Source organism: Podarcis cretensis, assembly GCF_951804945.1.
Source record: "Podarcis cretensis genome assembly, chromosome: 11".
In the NCBI taxonomy this organism is placed as follows: Eukaryota; Metazoa; Chordata; class Lepidosauria; order Squamata; family Lacertidae; genus Podarcis; species Podarcis cretensis.
The window spans coordinates 66,364,731-66,386,924 of NC_137180.1; the positions used below are offsets into that span (position 1 = coordinate 66,364,731).

Below are 22,194 nucleotides of genomic sequence, written 5' to 3' on the forward strand. Positions count from 1 at the left end.
CTGCCCTGACTGCTTCCTGTGCAGGGAGTCCCGCAGGTTAACTCTGCGCCTCCTGCAGAGGTCTCGGGCCAGCGAAGGGTTAAGGACGGGGCGGGAGAACCCAGGCGTCCGAGGGGCGGGGCTCCGGCGGCAGCAGAGCGGGCATGGCGGCGGCGGCGGCGGCGGCGGCGCTGGGGCGGGGGGCGCTCCGACGAGGGCTGCTCGGTCGGCTGCAGCAGGTAGGGGGGCGCCGGACGCCTGGGTCCTCCTCCTTCTTCCCCCGTCGGGGCTCTCTCTCCTCGCCTCCGCAGCCCTCGGGGAGGGGGGCACGAAGGTCGCCCCGTCCCGGCAGCTGGGGATCCCCGCTGCTCCAGACCCGGGGGGGGGGCGACGTGGGTGGTCTGCCTTTCACTCTCCACGGGAAGCGTCTCTAACTAACTCTCTCTCTCTCTCTCCCTCTCCCTCTCTCCGCCCCCCCCCCGAGGGAGACCTGGGCGGCTGCAGCGCCTCCAGCGGAGGACGGGAGGGGGCGCGCACGGGCGCGCGCGCGGGGAAGCGGGGGCGCGCGAGGCTCATTTGTTGCATCTCTCTCCGGCAAGGAGTGCCAGGCGACCTGGGTGGTCCTCTTCCTCTTCCTCTTCCTCTTCTTCCTCCCTCGCTCCTAGCCCGCCCCTCTCGCCCGCACAACAACCCGGCCAGGCAGAGCTGTCAACTTGCCCCCTTTTTAAATTTATTTTTTAAAATAATTTGTATTAAATTGAATATATAAATTATAGTACAAACCACAAAATTTCATCACCTATACAATTTTTTTTGGACTTCCATCAGCACCTCTGATGATCCACCGTTTTCACCACTTCTTATGCATTTCTTAAGTTCATATTGCCTTTCATTATCTTAACTAATCATCCTCACCTTTATCCATTTTTGCAATACTTCCAATAATTCTCACAAAACTTGCAAACCTACAAACGTCATCTGATCATCACAGTTACTTTTCAAATAGTCTGTAAATTTACACCAGTCTTCTGTGAATTTCTGGTCCCGCAGATTTTGAATCCTTCCTGTTAGTTTATCTAATTCTGCTTAGTCCATTAATTTCATCCTCCATTCTTCTTTTGTTGGTAATTCTTCTTGCCAATAATATTCTTTTTGTGCCAATAATATTCTTGCTGCTGTTGTTACATACAAAAACAACTTACATTCTCTCCCCCCCCCCCCCCTTTTTAAGGGAAATTCCCTTATTCCAAATAGGACTGCTTGCAAGAAAAGGGAAAAGTTGACAGCCATGCTGCAGGTGGGCTAGGCTGAGAGGAAGCACCTGCCCCCCCCCCCCAAGTCGCACCATTAGCCTCCTGGCACCCCGGTCTAACCACTAGGCCACCGCTGCCCCACGTGGGAAAGCAGTTTGGGCTGCGGGGTTCTGGAAGGGGGTCTCACCCAGCCCCTGTCTGGAAGGAGGGGCTTCAGGGAGTGAGCCCAGGCCCTTCTGCATGCAAAGCAGGTGTCCCCCCCCCCAAAGGACCTCTTAGAGCTGGGAAAGGCTCAGAAAAGGCAACAAAACTACTGTGCCAGAGTGGATATGATTTAAATCAAATCGGTTTAAATCATGATTTAAATCACTAGTCGGTAAGACTTGATTTCAATAATTTTTTTACAGAAAGACTCCTTATTGCTGGTATAATCTTAATATTTACAACCAGATGAAGGTTTCCTTTTTGGAATAATAAAAATTCAGAGTAGTTTTTACAGTTATATTAAAAATTACTGATTTGGTTGTACTATTAGAAATACAAAGACAGGGAATTATGAAATTATTGTGAGGTTTAATAAATTAACTGTTTAGATTTGGGCCACTTTTCTGCTGTACTTTATTTGAAGGAGAAAAATAATCAGGTCCTTAATAGCAATTTAAATAATTTATTTAACTAAAACAATAACATTATAGCAGATGTATCCATGTTTGTTAACTGATGTGGTTAAACAATTCTTTTAAAAAACCACAACAACAACCTTAGACTGAGTTTTAGCACACATGAAAAACTTAAAACAAATCCTTATTTCCTGATGAATTGCCTTTGGACTATAATGTAATTTAAATAGAAAACCTTTGGAAAGATTTTTCCTCCCAAAGCATTTTATTTTAAAAATCCAATTTAAATTTTAAAAATCCCTTTAAAAATATAAATCATTTTGATCCATCCTGTGCTGTGCAGAGTGGTTGGGGGGGGGGGGAGGCTAGACTGAGAATGTGGGGTGCTCCCCCTCTGCCAGGTTGGGAGGGACTCAGAGGGCTCCCCCCCTCCAGCCTTCCATAGCCCTTAGCAGGAAGGCTTGGCGCTGCCCACCCTCCGGAGACTGGCAAGGCCTCTGCCCACGGCGGCTGATGCCCCCCTGTCTATGCCTGCAGCCGAGGGCGTTTTTGGCCACCCAAGGGCCCCCCGGCGAGGAGGTGGAGAAGGCCCAGCGAGCGGCCGAGGGGTCCGGCCCCACCATCTTCAGCAAGATCCTGGATGGCTCCATCCCTGCCAACATCATCTACAAGGACGACCAGGTGGGTACTGGGGGGGCAGGAGCTGAGATTGTCCCAGCCTGGTGTGCCAGAACCATTTTTTCCTCTCTCTCTCTCTTTGAAATATGTTGTATTGGTTTTTACAAGAACCAATTTAAAATAATGAAAAGAAAAAAAACTTTTACCATATCCACATATGAGATTCTCTGAATCTCGTGACTCCAGCCCTGTCCCCTGCGTGGGTCCTTAAAATACATTTTCTACATATCATTACGTTCTCTGCAGTTTTTATCTCTCTAAATTACCCATGTCTTTTGTTTCTTTACAAGTTATTTTATTTTTAATATAATATTTATTAAATTTCCATTTTGTATTCATTAAATAGATTCTTATTTTTTCACATTCATAGTTGCTCAAATGAGTTGTCGACCACCCTCCCTCCCTCCTCATGGTTACCCTAATTCTTTTATATATCAAAGCATTTGTACTTTTTCCTGTTTACATTTCGTCCATATCAGTTGTCATATTTTGAAATAACTATGTAAAAACATTCCAAAAAGAGTGGAGTAAATTCATACAATATTTGAAGGACAATTGCAATCAATTAACAGCACCAGCAGGACTTAAGAAGACTTGTAAAGTTTCTGGTAGATACCTTTTTACAAGTTATTTTTAAAGCCCAGCTCATGTTTTTATTTGTTTACAATGGTCTCCTAAATAAGTTATGAATTTTTGCCCATTCTTTTTTAAAGTCTTTATCTTCTTGAATCTTGAGTCTCCCGGTCACTTTTGCCATTTCAGCATAGTCCAGCAGTTTGGTAGAACCATTTTTCCCCAAGTTGCCCAGCTTTGCACTCTGAACATTTAAAAAAATACTAATACTAATATTACTAATACTAATACTAATATTACTAATACTAATACTAATTAGTACACAGCCAGATGGGAGGGATATAAATAATAAATTATTATACTAATACTATTAATACTAATAATATATTTATACCCCACCCATCTGGTTGGGTTTCCCCATCCACTCTGGGTGGCTTCAGAAAAAAGATTAAAAATACTTTAATGTCAGGGCACCTTTCTCTGCCCCTCTGGGGTCAGGCAAAGGAGGCCTGGCACCGGGCGCTTGAGGGTCGTGGGTACCCCCTCCCCCCCACGGGGTTCCTGACTCTGCCCCCCCTTCTCCGCAGTGCGTGGCCTTCCGAGACGTGGCCCCCCAGGCTCCGGTACACTTCTTGGTGATCCCCCGGCGCCCCATCCCCCGCATCAGCCGCGTGGCAGAGAGCGATGCCCAGGTGAGTGAGGGCAAGAGCACCCCGGTTCTGCCCCGAGGGGGGTGGGTCAGCCCTGCTCAAAGGGGGAGGGGGGAGAGGATCAATAGGGAACTGGCATTCAGAGATCGGGGGGGGGGGTGTGGCAGAAACCCTCAGCCGTGGCACAGAAGTGAGAGGGCAGCTGTCTTGGAAATGATGGTTTCATTAAGAAGGAATGCCAGGTCATCTAAAAGGAGCCTGAGGGTTCTAGTCCTCAGTAGAATTACTTGTAACAGTAGAATTACTTGTAACAGTCTCTATTATGGCCATATTCCAGAGGGAGCGGTAAAAAGCATCCCTGATGAGGTGCTTTTTGTCTCACTTGTGCCCTTTCTCTCTCATTTGTGGAAACTCCACATGTAGTTTCCTTGGAGCAGGGACCTGCCTTTGCAGTTTATTTCCTTACGCTCCTGCCAAACGTCACGAGCGCCAAGGGCCAGTGCTGGATTTACGTATAAGCTACACAAGCTCTACCTTAGGGCCCCACTCTCTTGGGGGCCCCCAAAATTTTTAAAGCAAAAAAACCTGGATGTCCCTTTCCAAAATATAAGATAAAAAAACAAATAAAATAAAACTTACATCGAGCAACCGTGTTTTGCGTTGTGTTGGCTCCTATGATGTAAGTCCTGGGCCCCGCCTGCTAGCCTGCTCCCTAAAACAGCACTGCTTTGCTCCTTTCTATATTTCACTATTAATATACTTCTTAGTTTCAGTTCAACAATTACTTTGATAAAATACATATTTTGTTATGTGCAAATGGCTTGAGATATCTATTAAGTCCATAAATTACCATATAGCATATATTCAACAAACCTAACTCTGGCCCTGCCAAGGGCACATTATCAATGCTCCCATGCTCCCAAAGCCCTTTTGTCCCTTATTGGAGGACTTATTTTGAGGTTCCCCGTCTGTGAAATGCTCTCCCCAGGGAAGTTCACCTGGCGCCAGGCAAAAACGTTCCTTTTTAACCAGGCCTTTGGATGATCCGATTTACATCTTATGCCCTTTTAAAATGTGTTTTTTTGGTGGGCAGAAGCTATTGGGTTGTTGTTTTATTTTTTATGTATTTTGTGGTTTTATATCTTGATTTTATTCTGTGAAACATCCTCCAGGTATAGAGCAGTATATAAATTCAATAAATAATAAGAATATAGGATAAGAATTTATGTGGTTACAATATTTTTTTTAAGTGGAATATATATAGAGAATACTTTTTAAAAAATATTGTAATGACATAAATTCTGTGGCAGGTTTGGATCAATTTTCTGCATGAGTTAGGAGATAGTTACAGAGCCAAAACGATAAGAGTATTTAGGAGTCTCAGGGAACTGCCATCAGTGCCGGAGGGAGAGAGCAAAATCCAGAGGGATTCCAGAGAGCGTCCCGGGATTGGGAGAGGCAGCCCATCTTCTGGGGAAGAGAATCAGCGTAGCACCAGTGGAGAAGGGGGGCAGGTGGGGGAAGCGGCGAGGCGGTCCCATGACTCCTTGCCGGGGACCAGCGGGGAGAGTAGGGGTCCTCCGCTGCCCACGCCCTCCTTGCGCAGAAGGCTTTCGCGCAGAGAGAGTAGGAGGAGACTAGGCGTCAAAGAGCTTCTTTGCTGGAAGAAGTTTAAGAAACGCCCACTGACGGATTCTGCCAGCGATTGAGTCAGCCACGGGTGAGTGGCTGTCCGGACAGAAAAGGTTCACTCAGGCAACCCAGCCAGGTGTTTGCACCGGCTTACGCACGAGCAACCCCTAGAACCATTACAAGGAGAGATGAATCTTAGTGCGCAGTGAAAGGAAACCTAGGGACCACAGTGGGGAGATCAGAAGTCATACTAGAATTAGTGAAGAATTAACTCAGTTCTGGATGTCAGAAGTGTAAACTATTTTTCAGATTACTTTTGGTTGAGTACTACATATTTGAAGTGTTTTTCTTTGTTGTGCTATGCTTTTTCTTTTAAAACCAGCAAAGTATATGCTGTAGATATATAGAGATCTATATAGATAGATAGACAGATGGATAGATATAGAGATAAAGATGATAGATAGATAGATGATAGATAGATAGATAGATAGATAGATAGATAGATGATAGATAGATAGATAGATAGATAGATAGATAGATAGATAGATAGATGATAGATAGATAGATAGATATAGATATAGATAGATAGATAGATAGATAGATAGATAGATGATAGATAGAGATAGATAGATAGATAGATAGATAGATAGATAGATAGATAGATAGAATAAAAATCAATAAGTAATCAGAATAAGAATCTGTACGCAACACAGAGGGTGGGTGGGGGTCCCGCCTGGCCCTGTGGGTCTCAGAGCCACCCCTTGACCCCTTCCCCTCCCCTGTCCCCAGCTCCTGGGCCACCTGCTACTGGTGGCCAGCAAGACAGCGAAGGCCGAGGGCCTGGAGGACGGCTACCGGGTGGGTGAGTAGCAGCCCAGAACGCCAACCCCCTGCCCCCCGCCCCACGAAATCCTGCCCCTCTGCCCTGGGCTAAAGAGGGGGTTTGGTCCGCCCTGGAGGCTGGCGGGAATCCTGTGTGTATCCCTCTGGGTGAAGACTCTCTGGGCCATCATCCTCCCGTGACCCCAGGATGCCTGAGCCCCCTTGGAGTCCGGGAAGGGGCGCTGTGCCCCTCTGAATCCTGCATGCCTCTTGAGGGGGGCACCATCCCCCTGGAACAGCCCTCGCTGGCAGCCCCAGCTGCCCTCCTCCTTTGACCTGGGCGACCACTGCATGCTGCCCTCTCTGCACAGCAGCCCTGCGAGGTAGACCAGGCGCAGAGAGAGGGACCCGGTCCACCAGGGGGCAAAGCCTGGCTTTCCTGCCCCCCAAGTCACCCCTCTGGAGCCAGATTGTGGGGCCCTCTCCCTCCTCCTGGGCTGGGGCCCTTGCCTTGGGGCCCTGGGGCCCTTCTCCCCTGCGCTCTCCCTGCAGTATCAGAGCCCCCCCAATCATTCTTCTGCTCTTTCTTCTCTTCCAGTGATCAATGACGGGAAGCAGGGGGCCCAGTCCGTCTACCACCTCCACCTCCATGTTCTGGGCGGGCGTCAGATGAGCTGGCCCCCCGGCTGAGCCCCCAGCCCCTCAGCTGGGCCACAAGGGAGCCACCCTGGAATAAACGCAACAGCAGCCCTGGGACCTGGTTGGCGTGGTCTTTGCTTCGTGTGGGTCCTGGGGACGCCTGCTTTCCCCCCTTTTAGGGACGGGTCCTTCTCCCTAGGGCAGCTGGGGCTTCATCTGGCTCACAGCTCCTGCTCTTCCCCCAGAGAAGGATGCAGAATCAGATAATGATGGAGCTGTGGACTTGGGGGGGGGGTCCTCAGTCCAACCCCCAGCGATGAGGGAAGCTGGACTTAACACTCTTTCCCTGTGGCAGGGAGCTTTCCCCGAGCTGATCTCACGGAGTCTCTGAGCTTAGGGAAACCAGAAAGCGACGTTTATTGCAAGAATGGCATGCTGGAGAGGAAAGACCCCCTCTTGCAATTGTTATAAGAAAAACCTGCTCCCTTTCCCTTATGGGGTACCCAAGAGCCCCTACTGAATCCTTAAGTGGGTTCCCTATTGGTGGGAGAAAATAATAGAGGAGAACCAGAGAATATTGAGGAGCAAAGCAGCTTGTAAGCCTGACCTTATTAAACTGTTGCAACAGTGTCCCCCACTCCCCACATTCAGGAGGGAGGAGGAACCCAGAACATTGGTGTGCAAGCCTTTATATAGATTTTTGAAATTGCCTCCCCTGTAGCTCAAGGTAAAAGTAAAGGGACCCCTGAACGTTCGGTCCAGTTGCGGACGACTCTGGGGTTGCGGCGCTCATCTCGCTTTACTGGCCGAGGGAGCTGGTGTACAGCTTCTGGGTCATGTGGCCAGCATGACTAAGCCACTTCTGGCGAACCAGAGCAGCGCATGGAAATGCCGTTTACCTTCCCGCCGGAGTGGGACCTATTTATCTACTTGCACTTTGACGTGCTTTCGAACTGCTAGGTGGGCAGGAGCAGGGACCGAGCAACGGGAGCTCACCCCGTCGCAGGGATCTGAACCGCCGACCTTCTGATCGGCAAGTCCTTGGCTCTGTGGTTTAACCCACAGCGCCACCTGCTCAAGACCACCCCCCAAAACATCATCCATACATCACAGAAGGAGGTGGTCTCCAGCAGAAATTTGAGTGTTGCTTCTCTCCTGTCTGCCAGGATACCTGAGAAGGCCTTACTTGGCTGCATTTTCTGGGTAGCCTGGCCATTCCTTGGAGATGGTAAATACTTCCTGAATCTCTTCCGCATATTGAGAGTGATACTTGCCAGGCTGTATTTACAGGGAGGTGTAAGCAGCCCCCACAGTCAAAGACCATTGGAAAGCTTTCCCCTTTTCCTTCCTCCTTGCAGAGAAATATTTGAGGTCCATTTGGGAGAGTCAAAATGGCTTCAGGATTGTTCTCCTGTACTATTTCAGACACGTGGTTTACATACTTATGTATGTGTTTGCCTTGTACATTTATGAACATTTAGTTTATGTGTTTGAGACCTTAAATTTTGATAACCCATCAGGGGAGATGCTGCTCCTGTGAGCCAGGCTGGTTCTTGCATCTCAGCCAGAGAGGCAAAAGACGTCTTTCTCCTCTCCCTCCCGTGGCTTCAAATATCAAAGCCAAAGAGCAAAATATTAAAACTCATCCACCTTCCCTGGACTCCCTAATGACCTTACTCTTGAGTAGCTGCCTTTTCCTTGCCCCTCTCCAGGCATGCAAATATTTCCTTTTACCCCCTTGAGTGGTCTGCCTGCGGCTGCTTACCTGTCCTTACAGCTTCCCCTTGGCAATCTCATCCCGTCCCCAGGGGGCCACAAGAAGCCCCTTAGCCGGGATATGTGTCATCCCTCGCCCCAACACACCATGAAGCTTTCTCTCCCTTGATCTTTGAGCCTCGGGGTATTTTGGAGGTTTCCCCTGCTATTCCCCCCAATGAGCAGACAGGAAAATAGCCCCCCTCATCTGAGAGGCAGCAGTCCAGACACAGAGCCCAGGACCACAAAGTCCGATTCCTTCTCGAAGGTGTCCTGGTCTGGTCCCCACATCTGAAAAGGAAAGTGTGGGGCTGGGAGTGAAACAGAAGAGGGGGGCCGAAAGGATTCAGGGCAGGAAGGGAAAGCTACCGCCATTGTGAAGACTGACGGAGTGGGACCTGCCATGTGTGGCTTGGAGAAAGGAGACCCCTGCGTTTCTCTCTTGTAAAGATGGCCTGGGGAGGGGATCTCCATGGAGGAAGAGGAAGAAGGCTGCCGATGGCTGTTAGCTCATGACAAACCTCCAGGCGCAGGCGCAGTCTATCCCTGAATGCCAGTTCCCAGAGGCCTTTGCCACAGGAGATTTTTGCCCTGCTTCTGGGCTTTTGCAGGCATCGGAGTGACCACTGTGGGAAGCGGGAAGCCGGATTAGATGGTCCCAAGTGGGTCTGAATCATCTTAGCTCATCCCCATTAAGGTTTTCTGCTTCCGGAGCTGCTCTCTCTGCAAGGCCTATGAGCTGCCCAGTTTCCACTTCTGTGGGGCAAAGGTGTTGTTCTGCCTTTGGCCAGCTGGGGGCACTGCTTGCCCACCAAGTGAAATTCGGGTCAGGTGAGCTCCCAGTCAGCAGGTTGAGCCGAGAGGTGGCCTTGGGCCTCCCTGGGGGGCCACAGCACCCAAGGGCGAAGGCATGAGAACAGAAGCACAAAACCAGACATCAGCCCTACCTGGGGGCAGACTTTCTGCAAACATTGTGGAACAGATCAAGCTGGGATGGCCAAGATGGGTGGGTCCTTTCGCCCTTCTAGAGTGGTCACTCCCCTCTGGGGAGGCTGCCAGTCTGGGCCTGTGCTGTGGGAATGCCCAGGGATCCTTTCCCGGATGTGCTGTCAGTTATTTGTCAGCCACAGTTGCCCCCAGACCCTCGCCTGAAGATCTGGGGGACTTCTCCATCCTGAACAGCAAGTCATTCAGCTGCTGCTGTCCTGCGGTTGCCAGAGTAGGTCCCTCTCTCTGTCTCTCTCACAGGTGTGTACCTGGCTGTGTGAAAGGTAAAGGGACCCCTGACCATTAGGTCCAGTCGTGGCTGACTCTGGGGTTGCGGCGCTCATCTCGCTTTACTGGCCAAGGGAGCCGGCGTACAGCTTCCGGGTCATGTGGCCAGCAGGACTAAGCCGCTTCTGGTGAACCGGAGCAGCGCACGGAAACGCCATTTACCTTCCCGCTGGAGTGGTACCTATTGATCTACTTGCACTTGACGTGCTTTCGAACTGCTAGGTTGGCAGGAGCAGGAACCGAGCAACGGGAGCTCACCCTGTCGCGGGGATTCGAACCGCCGACTTTCTGATCGGCAAGTCCTAGGCTCTGTGGTTTAACCCACAGCTCCACCCATGTCCCACCTGGCTGTGTACACACACACACACACACACACACACACAAATCTTTGTTCACAGCAAGCGGCTCAAGAAAGGTCAGCGAGGCAAAGGAGCTCTTTGGACGGAGGGAGGGCAGCAGAGGCTGCTTCACGCCAGCTTCTTGACCAGAAGACAAGGCCACCATCTGTCATGTGCGTCTAACCAGGGGTGAGGAGGCCTGCCTTGCCTGCAGTGGCATAGTGGGGCACAGGGGTGGTTTCCCCGGGCGCAAAATTTGCTAGGGGCGCAAAATTTCAGTGCCTGTTGCTGCCTCAACATAGCTACTTGGCTGTTGTAAACAGCTTCTCCAGGAAGAGACCTCTATAGACAACAGAAATACTTTTCTTACCTCTACTGCTAGGATCTTGCAGTTGAATGCACATGCGCACTCTGACCGTTTCCCTCCCTCCCAACCCGCTTTGCATGGCCCCGAGCGCTGGCAACCTGCGCTACACCACTGCTTGCCCAGGGAGTCCTGCTCCCCACCCCAGGCTCAACATGGTGTTAGAAGGTGGATGGGAGTGAAAGGAGCCGTCAGCTCAGTTTCTGTGCCCTACATTGACCGGGGGGGGGGGGTGCACCCTGCAGGGTCTTGGGCAGAGAAAGGTCTTTCCCAGTCGGGGGGGGGGGGAGCATGCTTCCTCCAAGGTGTGGGCTCAGATCCTGAGCCTCTCTGGCTCATCTCCAAACCTGGGCGTTTATTTTGTTGTGTTTTATCCTAATACATTGTACACCACCATGATAGACAGATAGATAGATTATAAATACATAAATGAGAATTTTATTTTAAGGGCCTTAAAACCGTTTTTTGTCATGGCCTTTGAGGGCTAAGCTATCTCAACTGGACTTAGTTTATAAGCTAAGTGGCTTATTCTTTCCTTGAAAGGTGCTCTGGTCTGAGTACCCTGGATGGAAATGGATATTTTAGCCATTTATTGATTTTATTGCTGGGTTTTATGGATTTCCATTGTGTATGCTTGGAAAATGCTTTGAGAGGCAGTTTTGCCTTAAAGGTGGTTGGGAAAGTCAAATGAATAATAGTGATAAAACCTCACATTTTGCTTTGTTAATGGTAATGGGATAGGAAGCCGTTGTCCTAATCTGATCATAAACAAAGTGTTATTTTTCCAATTCGTTTATTGCCCCAGACAGAGCAGGTGCTGTAGTTCAAACTTACAAGCAAGTTAATATATATATAAAAATTTGATTTTAAAACTTAGCCGCCACAATGAATTAAACACTGTAACAATATTAAAAACATCTCCATTACCAGCTATACTTGAGAGCCACCCGGGAAGAGTATTCCTAAGAACCAAAACATTTCAGCCTTAGAGTGCAGGAAGGAAAGCCAACTTTTACTCAGAGGTGATGCACTGAAATGAATGGACCTCAGTTTACCATGTCTAGTAGTCCCAATGGGTCTGCTCTGCTTGGGACCAGAACAGGATGCGGCCCAAGTTGCAGCCCATGGAACAAATGGACCAGGTGGCCCCCAAAGTTGCTTCTATTACCAGAAAATAGGGAGGGGGGGGTGCCTTTTCCAACTCTACAGTTCCATGAAATGTGCTGTGTCTTGATCAGCCCAGAGGCCCAACTAGCCCCGCATTTCTGTTTTGGGGGATCACCAGGTGCCCCCCAAAAAGCAAAGGAGGCATGAGGGAGACATGCACCCAGTATCTGGCCCCGGCCTCCGCTGCCTTGACCCCACTGGGTGGGGTCCCAAATCTCCTCTCTGTGGGGGAGCCACGAGATGGGGGGGCGTCAGAGTATAGGGGTGACTGGCTGAATCTGAGGGGGGGCCAGGGCACAGACACAGCAGCAGCGACGAATCCTGTAGAAAACACAACTAAAAGCAGTTTAGAAACTTTCTCTAGAGAACTTTTTCATGCAGGGCGATGGGCCACTGTTTGCTCGGAGGCGCCCGGAATCCATCGAGGGGGAAAAGCGAAGTGGGGCTCTTGCTCAATCCCTTGAACAGCCCAACTTTGCCATGAGACCCCCCATTTGCTGACCCCCCCTCATTCCTCGCTGAGGATTTGTCAAGCGTGCCTTCCTCTTGGCATGTTTCTCCTTTATGTCCTGAGTTCAAGTTTCTTCAAAACCCATGCTCCCTACGTGGGGCTACCTTTGAAGGTGACCCGGAAACTGCAACTAATCCAGAACGTGGCAGCTAGACTGGTGACTGGGAGCGGCCGCCAAGACCATATAACACCGGTCTTGAAAGACCTACATTGGCTCCCAGTACGTTTCCGAGCACAATTCAAAGTGTTGGTGCTGACCTTGAAAGCCCTAAACGGCCTCGGCCCAGTAGACCTGAAGGAGCGTCTCCACCCCCATCATTCTGCCTGGATGCTGAGGTCCAGCGCCAAGGACCTTCTGGTGGTTCCCTCGCTATGAGAAGCCAAGTTACAGGGAACCAGGCAGAGGGCCTTCTCAGTAGTGGCACCCGCCCTGTGGAGCACCCTCCCACCAGATGTGAAGGAAATAAGCAGCTATATCATCCTTAAAAGACATCTGGAGGCAGCCTTGTTTAGGGAAGCTTTTAATGTTTAATGCTGTATTGTTTTTAACCCTCGATTGGAAGCGACCTAGAGTGGCTGGGGAAACTTAGCCAGGTGGGCGGGGTATAAAGAATAAATTATTATTATTATTAATATTAATATTATCCATTTCTCCTCCCGCTTTGGTCTCTGCCCCCCACCTGCGGGTAGTTGCTCAGAGACGGGTGCGGCCCGCAGACCTGCTGCTTTTGAAGCGAAAGACACCCCTTAAGCTGGTGGCAAGGAGTTCCGCAGGTCGACGCGCGGCATCAAGCGCTCTTTCCTTTGGCTTCTTCCCTTTGGCCGGGAGGTCTGGAGGGTCCGCGCTCTGCAGGGCAGGAGTCGCGCCTCGGTCCCTCTTTCTTTAGCCCCGCCAGCACACCCCCCCCCCTGCAGGCGCGCGGAGCCGTCGGGGCCCCGGAGGGACAAGGCTGGCTCTCTTCCCCTCACCTGGCCTCACCCGCCGCCTCATTTTAGCTGGTGGTGCCCAGGCCTGGGCCCTGCCTGGCACGGGCGCTTGGTGGGCCGGGCGGGGTCTCGTCGGGGGTCCGGGAAGGGAGCAGCCGGGCCAGGAGAATGCCCCGCTTGTTCCCACCGGGAAGGCGGGCGGGCGGGCGGGCGGCGCGCCAAGCGGGCGCCAGGTGGCGCTGCGGAGTCGCTGAGCCAGCTTTGCTCTGCCTTGCAAGGGGGGCGAATGCAAACCGGACGGGGGGAGCCCGTAGAGCCCCCTTTCCCGCCTCTATTAATAATAATTCGCCTCCGCCTCCAACTCAGGGTTGCCCCGGAGCACGGCTGAAAGCTGCGTGGGTCAGAGTCGGGCCATCGGCCTGTCTAGCTGTCTTCTTCTCTGGCGACCCCCCCGTCGCCAAGTAAGATGGTCTTCCATGAACACGGTCATAGCAATCTATAAAACACCCTTAACAAAGAAACAACTAAAACATAAAATAAACATCACAATTAAAGCAAAAGACACATTATGTGATTAACAAATCAATACAGTATTTATAATCTTATCTTCTTTGGCGATCACTCGTAGTTGAGTAAGATTGTCTTCCATGAACACAGTCTTAATAATGTGTCCGTAAGTAACTGTGGAGGCCAATTCTGGATCCACACTTCCTTCCACCGTGGGGACATAGGTTTCCGGGTGGGAGTTGATCACGGTGAGGGTTTGCCAAGCATGTCTTCCTCTTAGCACGTATCTCCCTTGCGTCTTGAGTTCCAGTGTCTTCAAAGCCCAGGACACCTTTGGTCAAGGCTGTTCTCCAATTGGAGCACTCGCAGGCAAGTGTTTCCCAATTGTTGGTGTTTATACTACATTTTGAAATATTTATCTTGAGAGCACCTTTAAACCTCTTTTGTTGACCACCAGCATTACGCTTTCCATTTTTAAGTTTGGAATAGAGTAGCTGCTTTGGAAGATGACAACCAGGCATCCGCACATGACCAGTCCATCAAAGTTGATGTTGGAGAATCATTGCTTTGACACTGGTGATCTTAGCTTCTTCCAGTACACTGGTATTAGTTCACCTGTCTTCCCAAGTCATGTGTAAAAATTTTCAGAGACACCATTGATGGAATCTTTTGAGGAGTTGGAGATGGCATTTATAAGCGGTCCACATTTCACAAGCATCCGGTAAGGTTGGTAGTACAATAGCTTTGTAAACAAGTATTTTGGTTTCCATGCAAATGTCCTAGATCTCAAACAATCTGCACATCAGTTGGGAGAAAGCCACACTCGCAGAGCTCAGGCTATGCTGGATTTTGGCATCAACGCTGCTCTTGTGGAAAGATAACTGCCCATGTAGGAGAAATGATTGGCATTTTCCAACGGTACACCAGTGAGTTGGATTTGTGGTGCTGCAATGGGGTTATTTTGTACTTGTTTGTGCAGCACTTTGGTTTTTTGGATGTTGAGTGATAGGCTGTGCTTTCTGTAAGCTTCTGTGAAGATATTTAGGATGGTTTGGAGGTCATCTGAGCGTGCGCACACTACGTTGTCCTCAGCATACTGAAGCTCTGTGACGGAAGTTATGGTAACCTTACTCTTTCCTTTCAGCCTGCTCAGATTAAAGAGCTTTCCATCTGTTCGATATATGATTTCTACTCTGGTGGGGAGTTTCCCTTTGACAAAGTGTAGGATCATGGCAATGAAAATAATAAATAGAGTTGAGATGATAACACAATCTGTTTAACGTCTGATCTCACTGTAAATGGTTCACTTTGAGAGCCATTGTTATCTGTGATTGTTGCTGTCACATTATCATGGAGGAGCCAAAGGATGTTCACAAATTTATCTGGGCAGCCAATTTTCAGAAGGACAGTCCACAGGGCATTAAGATTTTAAGTGTCAAAGGCCTTAGTCAGGTCAATTAAAGCTGTATACAGGGGTTGATTGGGCTCTCTGCATTTCTCTTGAAGCTGTTGAGCAGTGAAAATCATGTCCACTGTCCCCCTAGAAGGTCAAAAACCTGGGATTCAGGAAGGGTAGTCTCAGATATAGTTAGGAGACGGTAGAGGCACCGTCTGTGCTTCTGAAGGAGACCGTGAGATCTGCCATGAACCTCCTTTTGCAGAGGCAGCCTATCTGTAGATATTAGTTGCTGAGGGACAACAGCAGGAAGGGCTGGGTGGCTTCCTTGAAGCCCCTGACCAGCCACTGGGCAAACAGGGTGAATGCTGCTGGTCTGGGGGGGGGGCACTTGGGTTTGATCCAGCGGGACAGATGTTGTTCTGTGAGGTGTGAGCCAAGGCCAGCTAAAAGGGTAGAGTTGGGAGGGGCCGTGAGGGTCATCTAGTCCCACCGCCTGCAGTGCAGGAATCCTTTGCCCAATGTGGGGCTTGAATCCACAACCCTGAGATTAAGAGTCTCATGCTATCCCAGATGCCTCAGAACATCAGAGGAGCCTGCTGGATCTCGCCCAGCCTTCTGCTCTCCCTGAGGCTGACCAGACTCTCATTACAGGAAACACACAAGCAGCACCCAGCCCAAGTGCAGCACTTTCCCCTCCATGGCTTCCAGCAATGGGGATTCAGGCGCATCGCTGCTTCCAGTTGTGGAGACAGAGCATCAGCCACTGTGGCTCCCAGCCTTCGAGATCCCTCTGCCCCAGGAATTTTCCCCATCCTCTTTAGCCTCCCATCCTTCCATCACTGCCTTTCTAAACATGCTTAGAAAATTACAAGATTGTACAATAATAATTGCACCGTACGATTGTAAATTTAAACCTGCATGTTGTAGCATTGATGCCTCAGTCCAGTCATGTTCAGGGCTGAATGCCTTTTTCACAATCTGACAAACAATTGCAGAGTTTCCGGTCTCCTCCTGCTTTTAATTCTGCCTTCTCTAAGCCCATGAGGATAATTTTAGCCAGCTGAGGACGCCTCAAGATTTGTTCTCGCAAGCCCAGGTTGCAGGCCCATCTCTCTGTTTCCTTCCAGCAGAAATCCTGACCTAGGAGACATTTTGCTGCTGCCATCAGGAAGCGATCGATGCGCAACCTTTTAGAGGTAAAAATAGGCCCTTGTGGGCCAGGCCGGTTTCCTCTGGCTTCTGCCAGGCAGTGAGCAAAGCGAAGCCACAGTTCACCTCTGGAGCGGCTGTGTGGTTCTCCCTTGAGTAGAAGGGGGATCTTGGGGTACAGGGCGGGGGGGTCATAGGAAATTGCCTTTATACAAAGGCAGGCCATTCGTCAATTGAGCTGAATATCCTTCATACTGAGTGGCAGGGGACTCTCCAGTATTTTAGACAGGGGGTCCACAGCCCTACCTGGGCCCAGTATCCCTGAAGGAGCATCTCCACCCCCATTGTTCTGTCTGGACACCGAGGTCCAGCTCCGAGGGCCTTCTGGCAGTTCCCTCACTGCAAGAAGGGAGGTTATAGGGAACCAGGCAGAGGGCCTTCTCAGTGGTGGCACCTGCCCTGTGGAACGCCCTCCCTTCAGATGGAAGACATCTGAAGGCAGCCATGTTTAGGGAAGCTTTTAATATTTGATGAATTATTGTATTTTAATATTTTGCTGAAGGCCGCCCAGAGTGGCTGGGGAAACCCAGCCAGATAGGCTAGGTATAAATAATAAATTATTATCATTATGAATACTACTACCTGGGTTTGGGTTATGGGGTCCCTCTCTCTCTCCCCCCGCAGACATGAGGCTTGGAAGCCGTCCACATTTTTAACAGATGTAAAAAGTTGGTCCCACCCCCAGGGGGATGGCATCCAGTCCCAGTTCCAATATGTTTTGTGTGCAGGCGTGCACAGATGTTCTCCCCACCCCCGACCCACACAGATGTGCAATCCTAGAATGGTAGAGTTGGAAGGGACCCCCAAGGAACATCTAGTCTAGGCACCCCCAAACTCAGCCTTCCAGATGTTTTGGGACTGCGACTCCCATCAAGACCAGTGGTCAGGGATGATTGGAATTGTAGTCCCAAAACATCTGGAGGGCTGAGTTTGGGGATGCCTGATCTAGTCCAACCCCATGTTCTCTGGGGCAGCCAAGACACCATCTGCAAATGGGGGGGGGGAGTAGAGCTAAAAAATACGAGAGGGGTTAGTGACCCACAGACTTAAAGGGGCCACAGCAGAATCACCCCAGCCCTGAAGAGCCCTGGAAGCAGTGGGGTTGGAGCCAGAGCCAGGCAAGCAAGAGATTAACCGCTCAGCTGCCCACAGTCCAAGGCCAGGCCCTGACAGCCACCGAGATGAATGGGAGCAGCTGAGGCTACCAAGGGAGAACTCCGCCCCCACCCCCTCCAGTCTCCTTTGGGGACGTGCGTCATCCCTGGTGGGCTGTTAGGAGTTTCCTAATGAAAGGCAAACAGCCCCCCCCCCAGCGCACACACACACACACACATGCATTGCCAAGCCCCATCGGTCATTGACTCCTCCAGCCAAAGTCAACAAATAGCAGAGCCCTGAGCACACGGTGGGGGCAGGGAGAGGCTTGAAGGAGCTGCCTGTGCAAGAGAAGCGGGGAGCCAAGGGCCCCCAGAGGTCAACCGAAAGGGAGACTTCATGGCCTGGGGGGCTTGGAGGGCTGCCCTCCAGCAGCTCTCTCTGCTGAGGCTCTCCAAGGCTGGCTCCATTTGCACCCTCCTGATGCACAACCCTCCTGGTGCATCCAAAATTATGGAATTACATCTTCAGGAGAAGAACAGGCTCAGGAGTAAATTCTTCAGAGCCTGGAGTCCCTGGAGGGGTGGGATGGTGCCTGGTATGCCTCCTCCTTTGGGCAACTCCTGCAGCCGAGCTGGTGCCAACATCTTGCTCTGCTTTCCCTTGGCGGCTTGGAAGAGGCAGGGCTGGTCGTCTGGGCAGCCTCTAAACACAAGCTTGCACCCTGGGGTGGTCAGTTGGGTGCTGCGAATGCAGCCAACACAATGCAGGAGGCAGGAGGTGCAGGTTACCGGTCTCTGCAGCCACAGCAGCCGCTGTGATTCTCCAGCCCCCAGAGGACACTCCCTTGTCTCTCCAGACAGATGGATGGCAGCAGCAGAGGGGGAACGGATCCCCATCCAGTCTGACTCCTTGCACGAGGGAACCACGAGGGAAGCATCAAAAATCTCCCATGAAGGCGAGTCCTTTCCCTTTCGAGTGAGTCCCCCACCCCACAGGCACCCCCCCCCAAGTGCTGTGTGTGGGTTTAAGTTCCTTAACTCGAAGCTGGAAAGGGCACAAAGGGTGCTGAGAGGGGGGTGCTTTGAAAGAGTGGCCGGAGTGCAGCACAAAGGAGTGGCTGCTTCTCCCCACTCACCAGCTGGACTCTTGAGATCCCAAAACCTCACATGGACCTCCCTTTTGGCTCAGGTGGTCCTGCAGTCCGAGCCAGAGACATGGGAACCCGTGGGGGGCTGGCAGGGGGCTGGCTTGTTTATGCACAGTGCCCAGGACGGGGTTTGGTGTTTTCTGGTCATTGAACTGGGAGAACAATGGCAGAGGTGGAGGAAGAGTGAACTTCTTGTGGCTCCTGTCCTTGTAGACGAGAGACTTCCCTCCATCCCAGAGAGGGCTTTCCAGGTGCGAGGCTTCAGAGCCCTGGGCTGGCGTGGCCTGCTTTGCAGTGGCCCCTTGGCGCAAGCAGGCAAGCCTCTGCCAGGGCCACTTCCTCCCAGGGAGAACCTGCAGGCCCAGACCTGGACTTCTCCTCCCGCCATCCCACTTTCGTGGTGCAAGCGGGGCGCGCAAGGGAGCAGCCTCAGAAGCAAGGGCTGAGCCAGGGACCCTCGGAGACCTCCTTGTGCCAGGCCAGCTGCTGCCTCCTCCTCCTCCCGACCCACAGCAGAGGGAGAGCGGCTGGTTCAGGCTCTGCAGACCACATTTCCCCAGCAGGGCCAGGCCAGGCTATTCTTAGTCCCACAGGCCTGGGGGGGTGGGGTCCAGAGTGCAGCAGCAGCAGCAGCAGCAACAGGCTCCTCCACCAGGCACACAATTGACTGCCAAACAACTGCCCTTGCCTCCCCCAGGCTGCAAGTGGGGCTGTCTGGCCTCTCCACCAGGCTGGGCCCAATTGGGAGACGGGTGGAGTTTCCAGAACTCTCTTTCTAGGTTCCATTAAAACAACAACAAAAACCCAGCCATCATTTTTCATGACGTGCACACATGCAATCAATCAGCAGGAGCCAGAGGCAGCATTGCCATACTTCTCCTGTTCATTGGGGGGGGGGGTGTCTTTCCAGCAAGAACCACATGGGAGCCCCCATTTCAGCCTCTAAATATGGCTGACATTCTGCTGCAAGGGCAGAAGCTTCTGTCACTCTTCTGCCATTTGAAATATTTGCATAAATAGTTTTTATTGTTTTACACCATGATGTCAGTGTTTGCTGTGCCTTAACCAGCTGAATTGCAGCTGAGGGGGGGGGGGCTTTCAAAGTGGGGCACCTTAAACTCTGGCAATGCCTGTCTGGCCCGGTGGGGCTGTCACCCACCAATTAGCTTGCTCTGATTTTAAAAAGGCTCTTACGACTGTTTTATTCTGATGGGCATTTCTTATGTTGGAGCCCTGAGTGCATTTTTATTTAGTTTTGCTCAGCTGTTGATTGTGGTGATATTTTTTATTGATTTTACAGAAAAAATACAAAAGGGTGTCTGTCAATACAGAGATTATAAATGTAACCATTATAACAAATGCAGGAATTCTGCACCCTTTCCCCTATTGTGGCTTCAATATTTCTAACAGATTTTCTCAGTAGTATAATATATAATATATATTACATAAAATTGCTTCCTATTTCAGGCATTAGTGGGTGCAAACTAGGTTAATTTTTTTTAAGGGAAACATTAATAACATAGAGCAGTACATGGTGCTGTTTTAGGCTCCTGTTTTCACTTGGTGCTTTTTAAATCAGGTCTGGCACCTTTTCTGATGTGATTTGTAGTTCTGTTTGTAAGTTGCCTTGAGTTTGATTTTGTCATAGAGAGGGTGGGCTGTGGGTGTCCTAATTAAAAAAAAGAATAATAAGCATAACACAAATTGTGAACTGCTTTGTGTGATTGAAAGTAAAAAACATAATATTGTGGTGGTGGGGAGGGCTGGGAATGCCCCACTCCTGCCTGGACTGGAAGTGCTTAGGGGGAAGATGGGATCCCGAAGCAAGTGTCTCATCCATTTGGGGGGGGGCTCTAGGTTATGCCTGGCCTGACCTGCACTCAGCTAGTAAACTGAGGAGAGCACCCTCTCCACATTCAGAAGGTCGGGGCAGAAACATACTGGCCTGAAGCTCTGAAATGGTGTAATGTTGGAAAGTGTCGATCACTTCTCCTACCTGGGCAGTTATCTTTCCACAAGGGCCAACATTGATGCCGAAATCCAGCATCACCTGAGCTCTGCGAGTGCAGATTCGTTTACAAAGCTATTGTACTACCAACCTTACTGTCTGCTTGTGAAACATGGACCACCTATAAACGCCATCTTCAACTCCTCGAAAGATTCCCTCAACGATGTCTCCAAAAAATTATACACATCACTTGGGAAGACAGGCGAACAACTTCTTTGGACTGGTCATGTTGTTTGGATGCCTGATTCTCGTCTTCCAAAGCAACTACTCTGTTCCCAACTTAAGAATGGAAGGCGAAATACTGGTGGACAACAAAAGAGGTTTAAAGACGCTCTCAAGGCAAATCTTAAAAATGTGGTATAAGCACTGATAACTGGGAAACACTGGCCTGTGAGTTCTCCAACTGGAGAACAGCCTTTACCAAAGGCGTCATGGACTTTGAAAACACTCAAACTCAGGATGATAGGGAGAAACGTGCTAAGAGGAAGACACGCTTGGCAAACCCTCACCTTGATCAACTCCCACCTGGAAACCTCTGTCCCCACTGTGGAAGGACGTGTGGATTCAGAAATGGCCTCCACGGTCACTTACAGTGGCTGTAGACGCCTGCTTCTTGGGAGAAAAGCAATGACAAACCTAGATAGCATCTTAAAAAGCAGAGACATCACCTTGCCAACAAAGGTCCGTGTAGTGAAAGCTCTGGTTTTCCCAGTAGTGATGTATGGAAGTGAGAGCTGGACCATCAAGAAGGCTGATCGCCAAAGAATGGATGCTTTTGAATTATGGTGCTGGAGGAGACTCTTGAGAGTCCCATGGACTGCAAGAAGATCAAACCTATCCATTCTTAAGGAAATCAGCCCTGAGTGCTCACTGGAAGGACAGATCGTGAAGCTGAGGCTCCAAGACCTTGGCCACCTCATGAGAAGAGAAGACTCCCTGGAAAAGACCCTGATGTTGGGAAAGATGGAGGGCACAAGGAGAAGGGGACGACAGAGGGCGAGATGGTTGGATAGTGTTCTCGAAGCTACCAGCATGAGTTTGACCAAACTGTGGGAGGCAGTGGAAGACAGGAGTGCCTGGCGTGCTCTGGTCCAGGGGGTCACAAAGAGGCGACACCACTAAACGACTAAACCAGTCACTTACAGACTCAACGTTAAGACCGTGTTTGTGGAGGACAATCATACTCAGTTATGAGTGATCGCCAAAGAAGACTAAACAAAACTCCAGGATATTGGAGGTGCCACATGAGAGGGACCAGTGGCGTAGCATGGGGGGTGCAGGGGGGGCCGGCCGCACCGGGCACAACATCTGGGGGTTAGGGTTAGGGGGCGCAAATCCATGGGTTAGGGGGCGGAAATTACTTGCCTTGCTCCGGGTGCTGACAACCCACGCTACGCCACTGAGAGGGACATAATATTTGGCCCTCTGAGAAGAGCCAGAGGAGGGAGAACGAACTCCGTAATGAATAACAGGAGCAGCGGATGCAATCGAGCTGAGCCGGGCGGAGGAGGGGAGGGAGCTGGAGGAGAGCTGGGCAACCGCCTCAGGATCAGCTCCTCGCTTCTGAGCACGTGCAGAGTGGTGACCTACAGCTGCAGCCGAGGGCAGCCTTCGCGGGCCAAGGAGCTTGGCGGTGGCACGCA

The 22,194-nt window shown here is 50.6% G+C and overlaps 1 protein-coding gene across 2 annotated transcripts; it reads left to right on the forward strand.

Moving 5' to 3' along the window:
* Positions 1–93: 93 nt before the first annotated feature.
* On the forward strand, positions 94–6,963 carry HINT2 (histidine triad nucleotide binding protein 2). Of its 2 annotated transcripts, none has more exons than XM_079995166.1 (5): positions 94–218; positions 2,390–2,533; positions 3,691–3,795; positions 6,175–6,247; positions 6,806–6,963. In XM_079995166.1, the coding sequence occupies exons 1-5, from the start codon at positions 144–146 to the stop codon at positions 6,895–6,897; spliced, it is 489 nt and encodes a 162-aa protein (XP_079851292.1). In that variant the 5' UTR covers positions 94–143; the 3' UTR covers positions 6,898–6,963. The 2 variants fall into 2 exon arrangements, with proteins under 2 accessions (XP_079851292.1, XP_079851293.1); XM_079995167.1 differs by having other exon boundaries at positions 6,175–6,243.
* Positions 6,964–22,194: the final 15,231 nt, after the last annotated feature.

What these genes read in the sequence shown, in the direction of transcription:
- HINT2 (XM_079995166.1), top strand. Translation starts at nt 144, where the DNA reads ATGGCGGCGGCGGCGGCGGCGGCGGCGCTGGGGCGGGGGGCGCTCCGA. An exon ending in TCATCTACAAGGACGACCAG is followed by an intron (nt 2,534 to 3,690) that starts GTGGGTACTGGG and finishes CCTTCTCCGCAG; the next exon opens with TGCGTGGCCTTCCGAGACGT. An exon ending in TGGCAGAGAGCGATGCCCAG is followed by an intron (nt 3,796 to 6,174) that starts GTGAGTGAGGGC and finishes CCCTGTCCCCAG; the next exon opens with CTCCTGGGCCACCTGCTACT.